Below are 13,711 nucleotides of genomic sequence, written 5' to 3'. Positions count from 1 at the left end.
AGCGGCGGTGCATAATAAAAGAGCGGCCGCCGTGTGTGGGTTTTGTTGTTTAAATGTTCGTCGATAATTAACCTGTTATTGTGTAAGTTCATCCAAGCAGCAACTTTGTGGCTTATTTATAATTGTACGGCCGATAGCCTCTCTCCCCCCCTCTCTCTGTCTCGCCTACGCGTCTTAGACCGCGGGCTTTTTTTGTGTAGGCCCTTTTGGCTTGGCGGGCAGCCTTAAAAAAACACCCAGAATACAAACAAACAAACAAAAAACAACAACAACAAACCCATCGTGGGCAAAGGGACGATTGACCGACCGTCCTGAGCCGGCAAAACCCCGTTTCGGGAAACGACTGCGATGGCTTTCGATGCCCGGCCGAGTGGGATGGAGGGAGGGCTGGCCGGCAAATGTGTGTTCCCTCTCTACGCGGGTGGCTATCGTTTCCAGGCAGCGAGGGCAATCCATTAAGAAACATTGCTCGAAAATGAATCGACCCATTCGTCTCTGATTGCTGATTGCCATGAGAAAACCTGCACGAGTTGCGTGCGATTTCAAGAGAGTTGTTGTGGGCCCTGTGTAAGTGGCGGTGGTGGTTGTGGTGATGATTCGGGCTCGTCTCGGCCCTTGTATTATTGTGGTGTTTAAGCTGTTGCCTGCTTTAAAGTTTAAACGATCCATTCGTCTCTGATAGCCGATTGCCATGAGAAAATCTGCATGAGGTGCGTGCGATTTCAAGAGAGTTGTTGTGGGCCCTGTGTAGGTGGTGATGATTTGGACACGTTTCGGCCCGTGTATTATTGTGGTGTTTAAGCTGTTGCTTGCTTTAAACGATCCATTCGTCTCTGATAGCCGATTGCCATGGGAAAACCTGCACGAGTTGCGTGCGATTTCAAGAGAGTTGTTGTGGGCCCTGTGTAATTGGCGGTGGTGGTGATGATTCGGGTATTGTTGTGGTGTTTAAGCTGTTGCTTGCCTTTGCGTTCTCTCTCCCGCCTCGCTGTTATTGTTACGAGTTGGTTTCTGCTCGCATTTAAACGGCCCCGCGTTTTATACAGTGGACCCTGTCGTGTTTTATTCTTTATTTATTTTGGAGGCTTCCTCCGATCCAACCCCGTTCCTCCTTGATTACCTGCTAGCAAGCTCAGGGTTAGCTGCTTTCTATACCTGTGGGTCCTGATTTATATCGTTTACGGGACCGCTTCCAATTGACCGTATCAAAGATCGTTTAGACCAACTCTATAAATGTTATAAATAAAATTGATGTAACCTACCATATCTGAGGTGGGGTTTTAATTGTATTTCCTTGCAATATGTCTCTGTTTGACTCGGATCTCTGTGAACACTTTCATGAAATCGGTTGTGAAAAAAAATATGTTTATGTTTATCCGTGTAAATGGATTGATTTTAACTTTTAGCATTTCTTCATGACTTCTTGCCCAGGCAGAAGCTAAAGTGGCGGGCAACTTTTTCTCTAAATCCGTAAAAATGTCAGTCCTGTGGCACATCCTCGTTGGCTTCCCGTTTGATCTTTGTCGTTCAATACCATTATTTAACCTTAATCTCCCAATATTTAACGTCAAGTACTCCCTTCGCCACTCTCATTCATCTCACACGAATGGCCTTTAATGTCTCTTGAGGAATGTCTCTCTCCCTTTCATATATCCCATCCCGTATTGTAACGTATCTACTTATAACTTTAAAAGTCGTGCAATGCTCTTTTGGATTGTGTGTAACATCCCTCCCCTGGTATTACATTTTTATTTTGTTTTCTATTTGTTACATTTTATTAACAACCCTCTCTCTTCCTTTCCACCAGTACCAATCCAGTGAAGAATCGCCTGCTGTCGTTCAGGTCAAGGAAAACAACACGAGAAGTTGAGCGAGACTTCGGGGAGAGCGACTGCTCTCATTTTGGGCCTGGGATTTCGCTGCAGCCAGCATGGGCCTCAGAGGCAGGGCTGGCCAGGACTTGCTCGGCTAGAAGGCCCTTCACCAAGGAAGGACCGAGGAGAAGGGGGCCCTGCTTGGTGGCGAAGGGAGAGAGAGGTGGGGGGGGGGGGGCGGGGGTGGGTGGGCTGGGGGTGGATTTGTCCACGCTGGGTATTTGAGGTGGCTTTGAGGACGTGGACCTTGGTGGTGGTTTTGGTGGTGGTGGTGCTGGAGGTGACGGTGTTCTTGTGCGGTTGGCGAGCGGGAGGATGGCTCACCCTGGTGGGGCCGTGGAGCCGCGGAAGAACAGCGCGTTTCTCGACGCACTCCGACAATTCCACCAAGGCCGCGGGTGGGTGAACGTTCGGCTGTCTTTCCACACTCGTTTTCTCGACACAGTATAAATGTTTTCTCCACCCCCCCCCTTCACCACGGTTGCCTGGTAGCTTATTGGTGCACGTACGTCTGACCTTAGGCATTCCCAGGTTTGAATCCCACTATTGCGTTATAATGCCATCACCTCACGTAAGGATTCAAATTGTGAGGTATGAACATTGACAAGCAAGTAATGGCACTCGTAAGAGGCACGTGTTTTACTTGACAATCATAAATCCAGCGCGTTAATATCCTATGACTCCATTACAGACCTTGATTAGGAATTGTAGGTTTTCTTTTATGGCTACAAACAGCTTCCTCACAAGAGACACGTATCTCGCCAGGCTCTTTATTGTAAATAAAGGAACTTGATATTGAATCACCCCGCATTGCTGCTGTGCCATCACGTTTAATTTAAAAAGTTTGTTTTCCTCCACATGGGGATGTTAACCATAAAGGGTACAGGTGCCTTGTGTGCAGACTGGTCCCTGCTGGGACGAATCGGGCAGCAGAGCTAACACAACATACAAATGCAATGTGCGGTAGCGTAATGTTTCTACAATATAACTACTTCCAAAAGAGCTTCCGAGAATGCACTCCACGCAAATTCCACCCACTGTACAGTATACAGAGCCATTGCACATGACTACCCCTCCAACACCAGCTCCTTTATTGAGCCCTTCCCCAGCATATCATTCCTGAAAGTATGTGTTTATGCTTAATAGATTATGCTGCATTACTGGTCATGTTCAGAGTTTTTTGTTGTTGTTGTTCATTCAATGTCATAGGAGTTGGAATCCATAAGAGCTGGCATTGTATTTAAATGACGATGTGGTCGCTGCTGTCTTTTATGACAGCACAAGGGATGGTGTCACATGGCCACACAAGTTTGGTTTTCGGCTAAATTGACGTAGCTCCGTTCCAAGTGGACACATCCATTCTAGACACGCATCCATTCCTCGCTGCTTGTTTGTGGGGGGGGGGTGGTGGACTGGTGTTGGGTAATGGGATTCCTTTTGAAATGAAACGAGAAATATTGTGCTGTTATCTTCGTGAGCTGTTTCCTGTTGCGCGACATCGTGTTCTGTCAATTTTTTTTATTCTCGGAGAAGATAATTTCCTCATTTTAATGCTTTAATCCAGATGGTAAAATTGGGGTATCATTGGTGGTCAATCCTAAAGGGGCAATGAAAGAAACTTCCATTGTGAACATTTTTGGACAAGCCACTCAACCGTAACCAGATTGTAGTACTAAAATGTATTTTTCTTCATTGGCCTTTCATGCCTATGATTGCATAGAATGTCGGTTGCACAGTGTACGGAGTAGATGTGTCTTGATTAATCGATTTACATTTGATTATTATGCCTGCGATACAACGATCCCTTCATCGAAGAGTCGATTAACAACAATTTCTCAATGATGTGAAAATATATCCCAACGTTAACTTGTTGAGCAAACGAGACAATGGAAACGTGGCTGCATCAACGTAAAGTAACTCGAATGAATCAAATAATCACAAGAAAAGCTAACTAACTGTTCATCTGATTGTTGGTGGGGGCGTTGGATTGTTAAACGCCATGTTACGTAGTTATTTAAAATATACTATTATGGCTCTTAAAAATAATCCTCCGTTGTACCTTTCTTTTTGTAGCACACCTTTCAAAAAGACCCCTCTAGTTGGCGGCAGGGAAATTGATCTGCACTCGCTGTACACACGGGTGACTTCTCTCGGCGGCTATCACAAGGTGAGTTTCCGCGCGGTGTTCCCATTATTGAGCTGTCGTTTCTTGAATTGTCGGCTGAAACTTTGTTCACAGCCACTATCATCGTCAATTCAAGTGTTGAACTGTTGACGTTGCCTTCAGGTAAAGCTCTTAACTGGAGCACTGTTGTGACAAAGCCTGTTGGAAACAGCACCTGAAATTGGACATGAGGTCTCAAAACTGGATTTACTTTTGGGCATAAACTCAAACATTGTCTTGGACACAAATGCCATTGGGCAGTACATGACACTGTACAAAGTAAAATTATTTGGATTGAGGGGGGTGCTATCGCTACAGAGCCCTAGTGAACCTGCCATATAACAAAATTACATTTTACATCTGTTTGCAAATACATGTTTTAGCAAATGTATATTATTGTAAGGGACTTTCATTTTATCCTTTGTCATATGCATTGGTTGATGCCGTTTGACTGCTTTTATTTTACCGTTGAGCTTGTATGATATAATTTCTCTGGGTTTGGCAAAACTAAGATCGCTTTATGGGAAGTCAACATTTTTTGCCATTATGAATAGGCTGGCTCATGTCATGGGTGTGTGGAATTTCCACCACTGCCGATCAGTAGCTTTGCCATTGCTCGCTTGTGCAGGGAGACAGTGACTTAATTTATCCAGCAGTGCCTTTGCAGGCCATTACCTATTGCAATTTGGAGGAATAATGGAGTACCTAGAGAAAACCCATACATACGGGGGAATAACATTAAAATATAGCTGCAGATTAATGAGGTCCATTTTCTATACTGCCATCTACTGGCCTCTGCTTAGCCAAGTAGATCGAGAGAGTCAGGTATTTAAACAATGTGGTAATAAGCATGACTTGGGTACCTGCATTCAAATGACATTTTTCAATTGTTTTTTGGGAATAAAAAGAAATGTATTAACATGTCAACACTGAGTTGTAGTTCAGGTATAAATTCAATTGTAGTTAAACCCAATGTGATTTTCAATACAGACTCTTGTCTTCAATTAACATTTTTCAAACATTGTTCATTGTGCAGCACGGCCATTTAGACAAGTGATACTAGTTAGTCGGTTGTGTGTGTCTAGCCTAGGCTATGGGCTGCCCATACAACATTTATTGATGCCTCTCAAGCGGTGGAGACGCAAGGTTGGGTTTTCAGGATCATATTCACGCTTTTTCCAGGAACCTTTTAAAATTGTTTCATGCTTTTGTGGATTGAAGACCAGAAGACTTAAATGTTTTTGCTAATGGCATTTTAGGTCCCCTAATAACATCTGTCGACGTCTGTCATGCTGAGAAAGAGAAAAACGTTGCGAATTTTGATTAAATAAAGTAAAGATTCATGTTCGTAGTTTGGTGAAAATATTAATTTGCTGTTCCACAATCTCGGCCCTATTGCCCACAATATGACAGTGCAATGGATGAAGATAAACCCTTGAATCGACCAGCTATTTGTTTATTTTAAGAGCCATACATACCCCCTTGTTTGACATGCACCTGGCACGTGTTTGATGTTATTGCCCCCCCCCCCCCCAAAACGCTTGTAGGTTAAAAGTAGTAGGGGCATAGTGCTTATTTTGTCTGGATCCTGGATGCGCCAGTGACTGAATCGGCCGATTGGGTTTTGCACAGTGTGCTTTCAAAGCCATTAGACGTGTTTTAGAATTCACGGCGTAGTTTTCCTTAATCGACGTCGCATAATCGCTGTTTTTTTTGCCGTGTTATCTCTTCTCCTGATTAAGACTATTATTACGATGCTACAGTGCAGTAAAAGCATCCGTATACTCTTGTTGAAGTTCTGAATGCCTTTTTGTTGTACTCTGGCATTGTGACTACATGCTATGCTATCGTGTATTATTTGTTCATTTAATTACTCTTAAATGGTCTATACAGTGCAGTTAGAGTACAATCCTTTCAGATGTATTTTATTACCCTTCCTGTATGCGTACACACGTGCATGCAGGTTAATTCATATCCGTTTTCTTGCACAGGCACACGTGGCAAAAGCTGTACACACGTGAAAGGCATTCATCAGTACAACGCACACATTTCCATACGCAAATTTCCTGTGTACAGATACCCTTCATGGAACAACTCGTTGATTAAAAGTGATCCTTACGCTTAACGTAGATGCTTCGAATTGTGCGAGTGATAATGGATTATTTCCGATTTATATATTTTAGTACGTGATTGGATCACATAAACCCTTGCAGCCACTACAGATTCTTCATTCACCAGAGCAGCAAAAGAGAATCCCAATGTTTGAATGTAATCATGACCCAGGATTGACAAGTTGTCCTATACTTGGAGGGGAGGGGGGTGGGTGATTAATGTCCAATTTACATCGTGATTTTTTTTAACTTATAAGGTAACGTAGTTAATTTCATGCTGCCTTGGGAATGCTCAGTAATTCTGTAGGAGGAGGCTTGATATAAAGACCTCTGTGTGAGATGTGTATGCACCCTCCTCGTACCACAGCACGCGATGGCCCACAGAATGTGCTAGGACATTGACATCCGCCAGAAGGCTGTGACATGAGTTGATAAGATTGGTGGCTTTATGTCCATTGTGGAGGATGGTGCACTCGGACATGTACAGATGCTCGTCTTCTTGGCTCTTTCGGTAAAGTCACGTAGAAGGAAAATAATAAAATAATAAAAATAAAACATAATAAAATAATTCTCACGACGTTTCGGCCACAACGCAAGCAGCCGTCTTCAGGTGGAGAACAGGTCTGTCGAGAAGGCAGAGTGAATGGCACGCCCCAGGCTTGGACTATTTAAGCTGGGATGGAGGGGCGAAGAGCGTCTTGACAAAATAATTTGCATATCAAGAGGAATTTAGCATATTTATGTGAAATGCAGATATGCGATTAGTACTACTTGTGAAATGCGTAGGAGGTTTTTTATTATTATTTTATTATTTTCCTTCTACGTGACTTTACCGAAAGAACCAAGAAGATGAATCCCTGCAGTCAAGAAAGCTTTAAATCGAAAGATGCTCGGCTGTTTAGGCAATGAAATACAGTATCCAGAATGTTTTCTAGGGTGTACTGTTGTACCACTTCATTGTTAGTCACAGGAGAATAATAATTCCAAGAACTTGTTGCTGTTTTTGTTTGCATGGGTAATCAGGAGTTGGAGTAGATGGATTTTTATGATCGCACAGTGGAGCCCTGTCGTATATTTTTTGTACATTCCACTTATATATTCTGTAGTACGTCGGTTAATAATTGGAAGCCTTGTTTTCTTTAGAAACGGCATGATAGCTGTGGTAATTATGACCTCGAAGACGATGGTTGGTCAGTTAAATTTGTGATCATGGCTGTGGAAATGAAAGGAGTTGATTTTTAAATCCTTTATATTAAGTTCGCTTGCTTGCGTGCTTGCTTGCTTAGGACCGTGCAAATCTTTCGGTCGTTTTTTAACCCACTTCCCGTGATCCAATCGAGCTGACATTTTCCACACAGACTCGTTGTGCCAGACAATTATTGTTCGTGAAAAAAAATTCCCAAAATTTTACACTTTTTAGGCAAAAAAAATGTATTTTACATATATTCAAATAGAACGCATTCATGGCTTTGGCTGAACGTCAGAGTGTAAGAGCCCAGAGCGTAACCCCTCCACAGGCCGTGGCGGAGTAGCGCAGTTGGTAGCGCCCTCGCTTCCCATGCCAAAGGTCGCGGGATCGATCCCCGCGTCCTCCACAGGCGAATATATTTTTAAATCCTTTATATTAAGTTCGCTGCCACGCATATAAAGGATTTATAGTGAAAAACTTTGTTTTTACGGGTTATACTTATTCCACTTGTTTCCTCTGCTCAGACCAGTGGTAAAATGGGGAGATAATTTTCATTGGTGGGGTAAAGTGTGGTAACTTTTCGACCGTTGAAGACCGTGATGAATGATCTTTTAAAGAGCACAACGCACACACCGCCCCATGTCCAATATGTGCAATAATCACAAGGCCTGTGTTAACGAGGCCTCGTAGCTGCAGCTTTGGGGCAATCTGTACCTTTTGCAGATCACCGCTGGATATAAAAAATGATCAATTGGAACAAAGCACTGGATCGCGATGACCCCGAGCGATCGTTAATAACTCGTTTTTACAAAAAAGGTTTGTAGCAACTGAGTGTTGTTGAAATGTTGCCCGTTTTCGCATCATTTCAGTGCTGTTAAAGGTTTTGACGAATGTTAATCTCGTTCAATTACTTTGGGGGCTTGGTTTTTTAATTGCAATTTATTTTTGCTACCTCCGCAGTGGAGTTGTCTGATGTTTATACGTTATGTAATTTTTATTATTGCCTTTTAAAATTATTAAATGCGATTGGAAGTAAAAAAAAAAGTCTGAATGCTTTGGAACATAGCACTCTCAATGGTTTTTTATGCTTAATTGGTTTCTTTAATTAAATTGTATTTGTTTGGCCGTGGTGCATTACAACCTTAAAAGTGCATCCAATTGATTCAATTTGAGGCCGTAACTTGTTTTTAGTTGGAATAAAAGTAAGTGTGCAATGTCCAGGTTGTAGCGAGTAGTAGATGCTGATTTGTGCTAAATCCTCATGCTGATGGGACAATGAATAAAGGAAGGAAGTGATTGATTGGGGACTTAAAGCGCTTATCATCATCAGCTATGATCTATCCACAGCTGGATGAAGTTAATCCATCACCATCTCTAATGCTCCCGCAATGTCACAGTCCATCTAGCGCCTTCTGTGGCTTTCCGCTCTGTCTCATCCATTGGCTATCATCCTTTTAGCAATGTGTCCCGTCCAACTCCACTTATTATCCCTTAGTCTCTATGAATTTTCGAAGTTTTGTTTGGTGTGGAGCACAAGGGAACACCTTCAACTTAAGGACCAGGGGAGGAGAAAGGGCTACCTGACGTTGCACAACAGATTGGTGGCATGGTGGGAGAATTGGAGTGTTTAACTACAGTATAAAGTGAAGGTTTGTCAAAGCAATTTGGCTCGACATGTACCAGTGGGGGGGGGGGGGGCAGCTTAGGGCAGTGGTTCTCACTTCTCAACTTTTTTTGGACGAAGAACAGTTGACATTCTCCACCAAAATCTCACAGCCTCATTTTAGTAGGTGGCATTTTATCGGTGGGTTGGGTGGATGTCAGAGGGTTTGTAAGTTATTGTCAAAAACGTGGTTGAAAGTAACTAATATCATATTTTAAAAATGAAAACTAATCTTCCCGGTTTTTTTAAAATAGCTATAAAAAAAATTGCTTCCTAACTCAAACCCATTGGCTGTGCAGGGTAAAGAGATTGCAGGGGTTTGGGAGGAATTGGAGTAAGAGGATGAGCCACCAAGCCTCATAGTGTTGTCGGGCGTGTGTGCCTGGTCCTGTTTCTGTGCTAGAACTGGAATAACTGCGTGATTCTCATCAGTCAAGGAAATGAGGCATGTGCCTCATGGTACATTGCAGACTATCTCTGTAGGCTTGTGATATCTGGAGCACTTTAGGGGTAAAAACCTGTGCTCCGAAGAAAAATGTGGCTCGTGGGAGCAGGATTGGGTGAATGGATTATTTTAGTCACTGGAGAAGATGTTGTCGAGTTTAGGATTTGAGTTTGCGAGAATGAGTTGTGCACTGTAGACGGTCAGCAGGAAACGCCTCTTGTACAATGTTGGCATGTGGGGAATACAAGAAACTGCACATTGAGTCTGGACATTGATGTATGAATTGGAAAGAAGGTATTGCTTTTTAAAAAAGCACAGTGGAGTGGCTTTAAATCAGATAGGGAATGGTAAGACACGGGATATTGAAAAAGTGCCTTTTTTTCTAGTTGATCTGCAGGTCAATTGAGAAACCAGTGTAGGATTTTGCGAATTAAAGCAGTGATTTTACTCCGGACTTTGAGTGAGAGAGGGTCAAAATGGAGAGAATTTGAGAGGATGTGAAAGCATTATTGAAGTTTCACTGGTGCCACGGTGACGAGTGAGGTTGGTAGGCGAAGGAAAAAGTTCCTGCAAACTTTAGCCATGCAAGGAAGGAGGCTATTTCAGGGGTTAAGACATAACGCTGATGTTTCTGGTGCGTTGGGAAAGGCACGATTACTTTGATCCTACAATTGGGGACACTGACACCTTCAACAGACTGGCCTGCCAGCTTGGTTTCACGTGAGAAATAAAAAATACTGCTGCATATGTCGTCTCGATATTTTGTTGTCCTGAGCTATTTGCGCTGGGGCTTGTGCTATCACTAAAGCACTGTGGGTGCAGGATTGGTGCTCATACTTTACCAACCGATGGTTGCACTAATTAAACAACACCACTATTTAAAATTCCACTTAAAAAATGTCAAAACGCTAATATTAGGAAATGTATGTCTAGCTATGCAAGTAGACTTATGCTTTCACAAATAAATTAGGAAAGCCATAATCCAGTCATTGCAAAACCTACTACAAGGCTCAGATCTTTACAGTTTTGGGGTAAGATAAGCAATTACACGCTTTCATATCTTATTTATGGAAAACATTATTTTCGCTGGATACCAAAGTAATAGGCACGTGTGTTAGAACACGTGCACGTAGATGTAAGCTCGCTTGCCGAACGTGCTTGTCCGTTTGTAAGCGCATTCAAATGTTGTGTTGTGCCAACTTCTCTTTGTACGCTCCCATGACCCAAAAATACGGAGGTCTTCCTTCACTGGCTCATTTGTCAGCTTGTTGTTGGTGGTTCAGGAGGCTCATGCTGTTGGTAGCAGCTGTGTAAACCCTGGCTTGTTGCCTCCAGTGCATTGTCTCTCATAGATTATAGCTCGTTGATTTTCACAAATTCCTTCAATCACAAGTTCCCAGGAATTGTGGCACATGTGCCCTGCATTCACATGTTCTGGGAGGTAAGGGGGTTGGTGGCTCGTGTGGATTTGTGAAATGTTCCAATATGGATGGACTGTGAGGTAGCAGCACATCTGTGCGGGCCTTTAAGTGGTTTTGTCTAGGTACCGTGCTTTCCTCCCATATGCAAATCACTCAATACAAATAAAATGCTCAAACACATTTTTAGGGACCCTACAGGAAATAACTGTTCATGGTCAGGGGAAGGCTTTCCTGAATAAATAAAAAAATATATCTTTCTCCCTTAATCTTGCTCTTACCCAATTCAATCTTATTATTTTGATCCTGGTCTGCCGTCAGTATTTGTCCCCAGATATCCATCGTATTTTGTGTTTTGCCATTTTCATCACTCCCACGATTTTTTCCTACTATTAACTTGATGTATATGACTTTCCTCACATGTATCTTTGGCCCCCCACTTTACAGCCATATTTGCAGAGTTCATCTTAACTTATACTTGCTATTAAGACGGGGGGGCTTTTGTACCTAAATTAAACACGGTTTGCATAGTTGGCCACCGATACGCTCCAAGTACGAAAATGAACACCGTTCCTCTGCTTTGACCAGAACTTGAGCAATTAATTAATAATTTAACTACTGAAGTGGGAGTCGAGGGTCTGCCCTCTATCATCTCCCCCCACAGGGAGAGGGGGAGGAGGGGAGGGGCAAACGCCCCCCCCGCACCTCACGTGACATCCAGCCACCATTTCCTTACTGACCTGTATAACCAACTAATTTAAGGAGGTTACGTGGGAACAATCACATCTGCGAGAAGCATCAACAAGGTTCGCAGACCAACTTGACGATCACAATGGCAACGCAGCACAGCAAGCCATTCGAGTACAACTGTGCACTTAACTGTCTTACTGACACACACGTCGGACAAACGGCCGGGCAATTTGTGAAGGTGGGGAAACTTTACGCGGACCATTGGGCGAGTGCAGCGCGTGTCGAATTATGAAAACTCGGTGTAACGTTGGCCACCGACCCTCTCCGACTACACAAATGAGCCCATGACAGAGCTTAGCTTGCGGGCGGGGAAAAAGGATTTCCAACCTTCAGCGTGCCCTTACTCTGTCACCGTGGCCGAGAGCGCCGCGTTCCAAAATTGGCCACCTTGAGCCCCCTGCAAATGAAGTCTGTGATGTTTCATGAAGGTGTGAGAGGGGGAGCTCCACACTGCGGCCTTGAAGATTTTTTTTTGTCAAAGGCACGCCAGCTTTGCTAGGTCACCGCCATGGCCCTGATGAAATGTGGATTACCCGGCTCGGCTCTACCATGCCCCGTGACCTTGTATGCCTATTGGATGTGTAATGAAGGTCCCCAAATGCAGCACTTCTTGGATAACGTTTTTTGTCCTCAACAACAATGTCCAGTGCCCACCACCAGCCAACACAACTCCCTCGCTTTCCCTCTCCCTAAGGCCCCCTCCTCCACTTCACTCTTTCCTTTTATCCTCTTCTTCCTCACCCTCTCCAGTCTCCATCCATCCCTTCTAACCACTCCTTCTGCTCACCTTATAACATCCTTAATGGACCCCTTGACTCTTTGAAAATATTCCCACCTTCTTTCAAACCTTCCAACCAATCGCCATCTAGCAAGGCACGTTATCGCTATACTTTTGCAGTAGCGCCCCCTCATGGCGGTTACGGTGTTTACAATATCAACGTCCCTTATGTGTCCTACAAATATGATATCCAAGGATGTCTAACATCCACACAGATGCATACCCGCACCCACGTGGCCTCCCTTTGTTTGGAAGCCGCCTCTCTTTTCCTGCTTGTCCAGGACAAGCAGCTACTCCACCTTCCACATTCTCTGTGTTTTGGAGATTAAGATGGCCATCACTCGAAGTGGGTTGAGTCTGTGGAGGCTTGCTTCCACCGGGGAGCGGAGAAGCCGCAAACCAAACGCCAACATCACGATCTTCTGGCTAATGTGGAACTCGTAAAGGACATTTTGGACAGACCGGGGGCAAGTTCGCATCGCCACCTGTTTATATATCACGATAAACCAGGGGGTTCGCCATGTGGGCTTGTAGTTCGCTAACCCTTCGGGCTTAGGTGATCGCCAACAAGAATATCATTTTGAAGAGTCAACAGTCTCTCAGAGCACATCCCCATGGGTTCAAAAGGAGATCTACATTGACAGTTTAACTCCAGGTGTCGATTCCAGGGCACCACCCTCGAACGTATTGTTGGCCTCTCCTGCATCGTGGCCCTGAAAACTTTTGACAGGATCTTGGATGACACCACCACGTGCCCCTCGACTTCCTTGTGAAAAACCAAGAGAGCCGCCGCTCTTAATCTCAGGGCCGCCAACAAAATCTGTTCACCGATCGCCTCCAAAAAAGTTGCAATCTTCGCAACACCACAATCATCCTCAACTTTTTTTTTTCCAGTGGGAAGCATACCCTTGCCAAGTGGCTTGTCTCCTGGATTCCAGGAGTAAATCCTGAACCCCTCTTATCTAGACCAAGTCTGGAGAACCTGGTCCTCTTAATTTCCACACCGCTAGGTTCTCAAGGCTTGCAGACCCTTACACCAGGCCCCACCTCTGTAAGAGCAGGGTTTCTCGGCTTAACCTGATTCTGATTTTCGACCCCGGGCGAGGTAGAAAAAACCAGCAAGCGAATTCCCTTGCTCTGCCCAAGATAAGTGGCCCAGATAATTTAAGCATCAGCTTGTCGGTTCACCATGGTAAACGCTGTCACATTGTCGCACCTGAACAAGACTTCCTTCCCCATTTCTACTGCTTCTATCCATTCCAGTGATAGCCTTATGGGCTCGAGTAGATCGATACTGACCTTCCTTTCCTCTGCCGACT

The 13,711-nt window shown here is 44.0% G+C and overlaps 1 protein-coding gene across 1 annotated transcript in view; it reads left to right on the top strand.

Annotated features, from left to right (window-relative positions):
• Positions 1–2,086: 2,086 nt before the first annotated feature.
• The window catches only part of ARID2 (AT-rich interaction domain 2), a 103,704-nt gene continuing 92,079 nt past the window's right edge, over positions 2,087–13,711 (top strand). The window contains exons 1-2 of the mRNA XM_078869167.1: positions 2,087–2,272; positions 3,948–4,041. Coding sequence (XP_078725293.1) covers positions 2,190–2,272; positions 3,948–4,041 — 177 coding nt within the window. The 5' untranslated portion in view covers positions 2,087–2,189. The remainder of the gene's footprint in view (positions 2,273–3,947; positions 4,042–13,711) is intronic.

Source organism: Lampetra fluviatilis, chromosome 27, assembly GCF_964198595.1.
Source record: "Lampetra fluviatilis chromosome 27, kcLamFluv1.1, whole genome shotgun sequence".
NCBI lineage: Eukaryota > Metazoa > Chordata > Hyperoartia > Petromyzontiformes > Petromyzontidae > Lampetra > Lampetra fluviatilis.
Note: the sequence above shows the minus strand (reverse complement) of the source record. Positions and strands in the feature narration are given on the sequence as shown.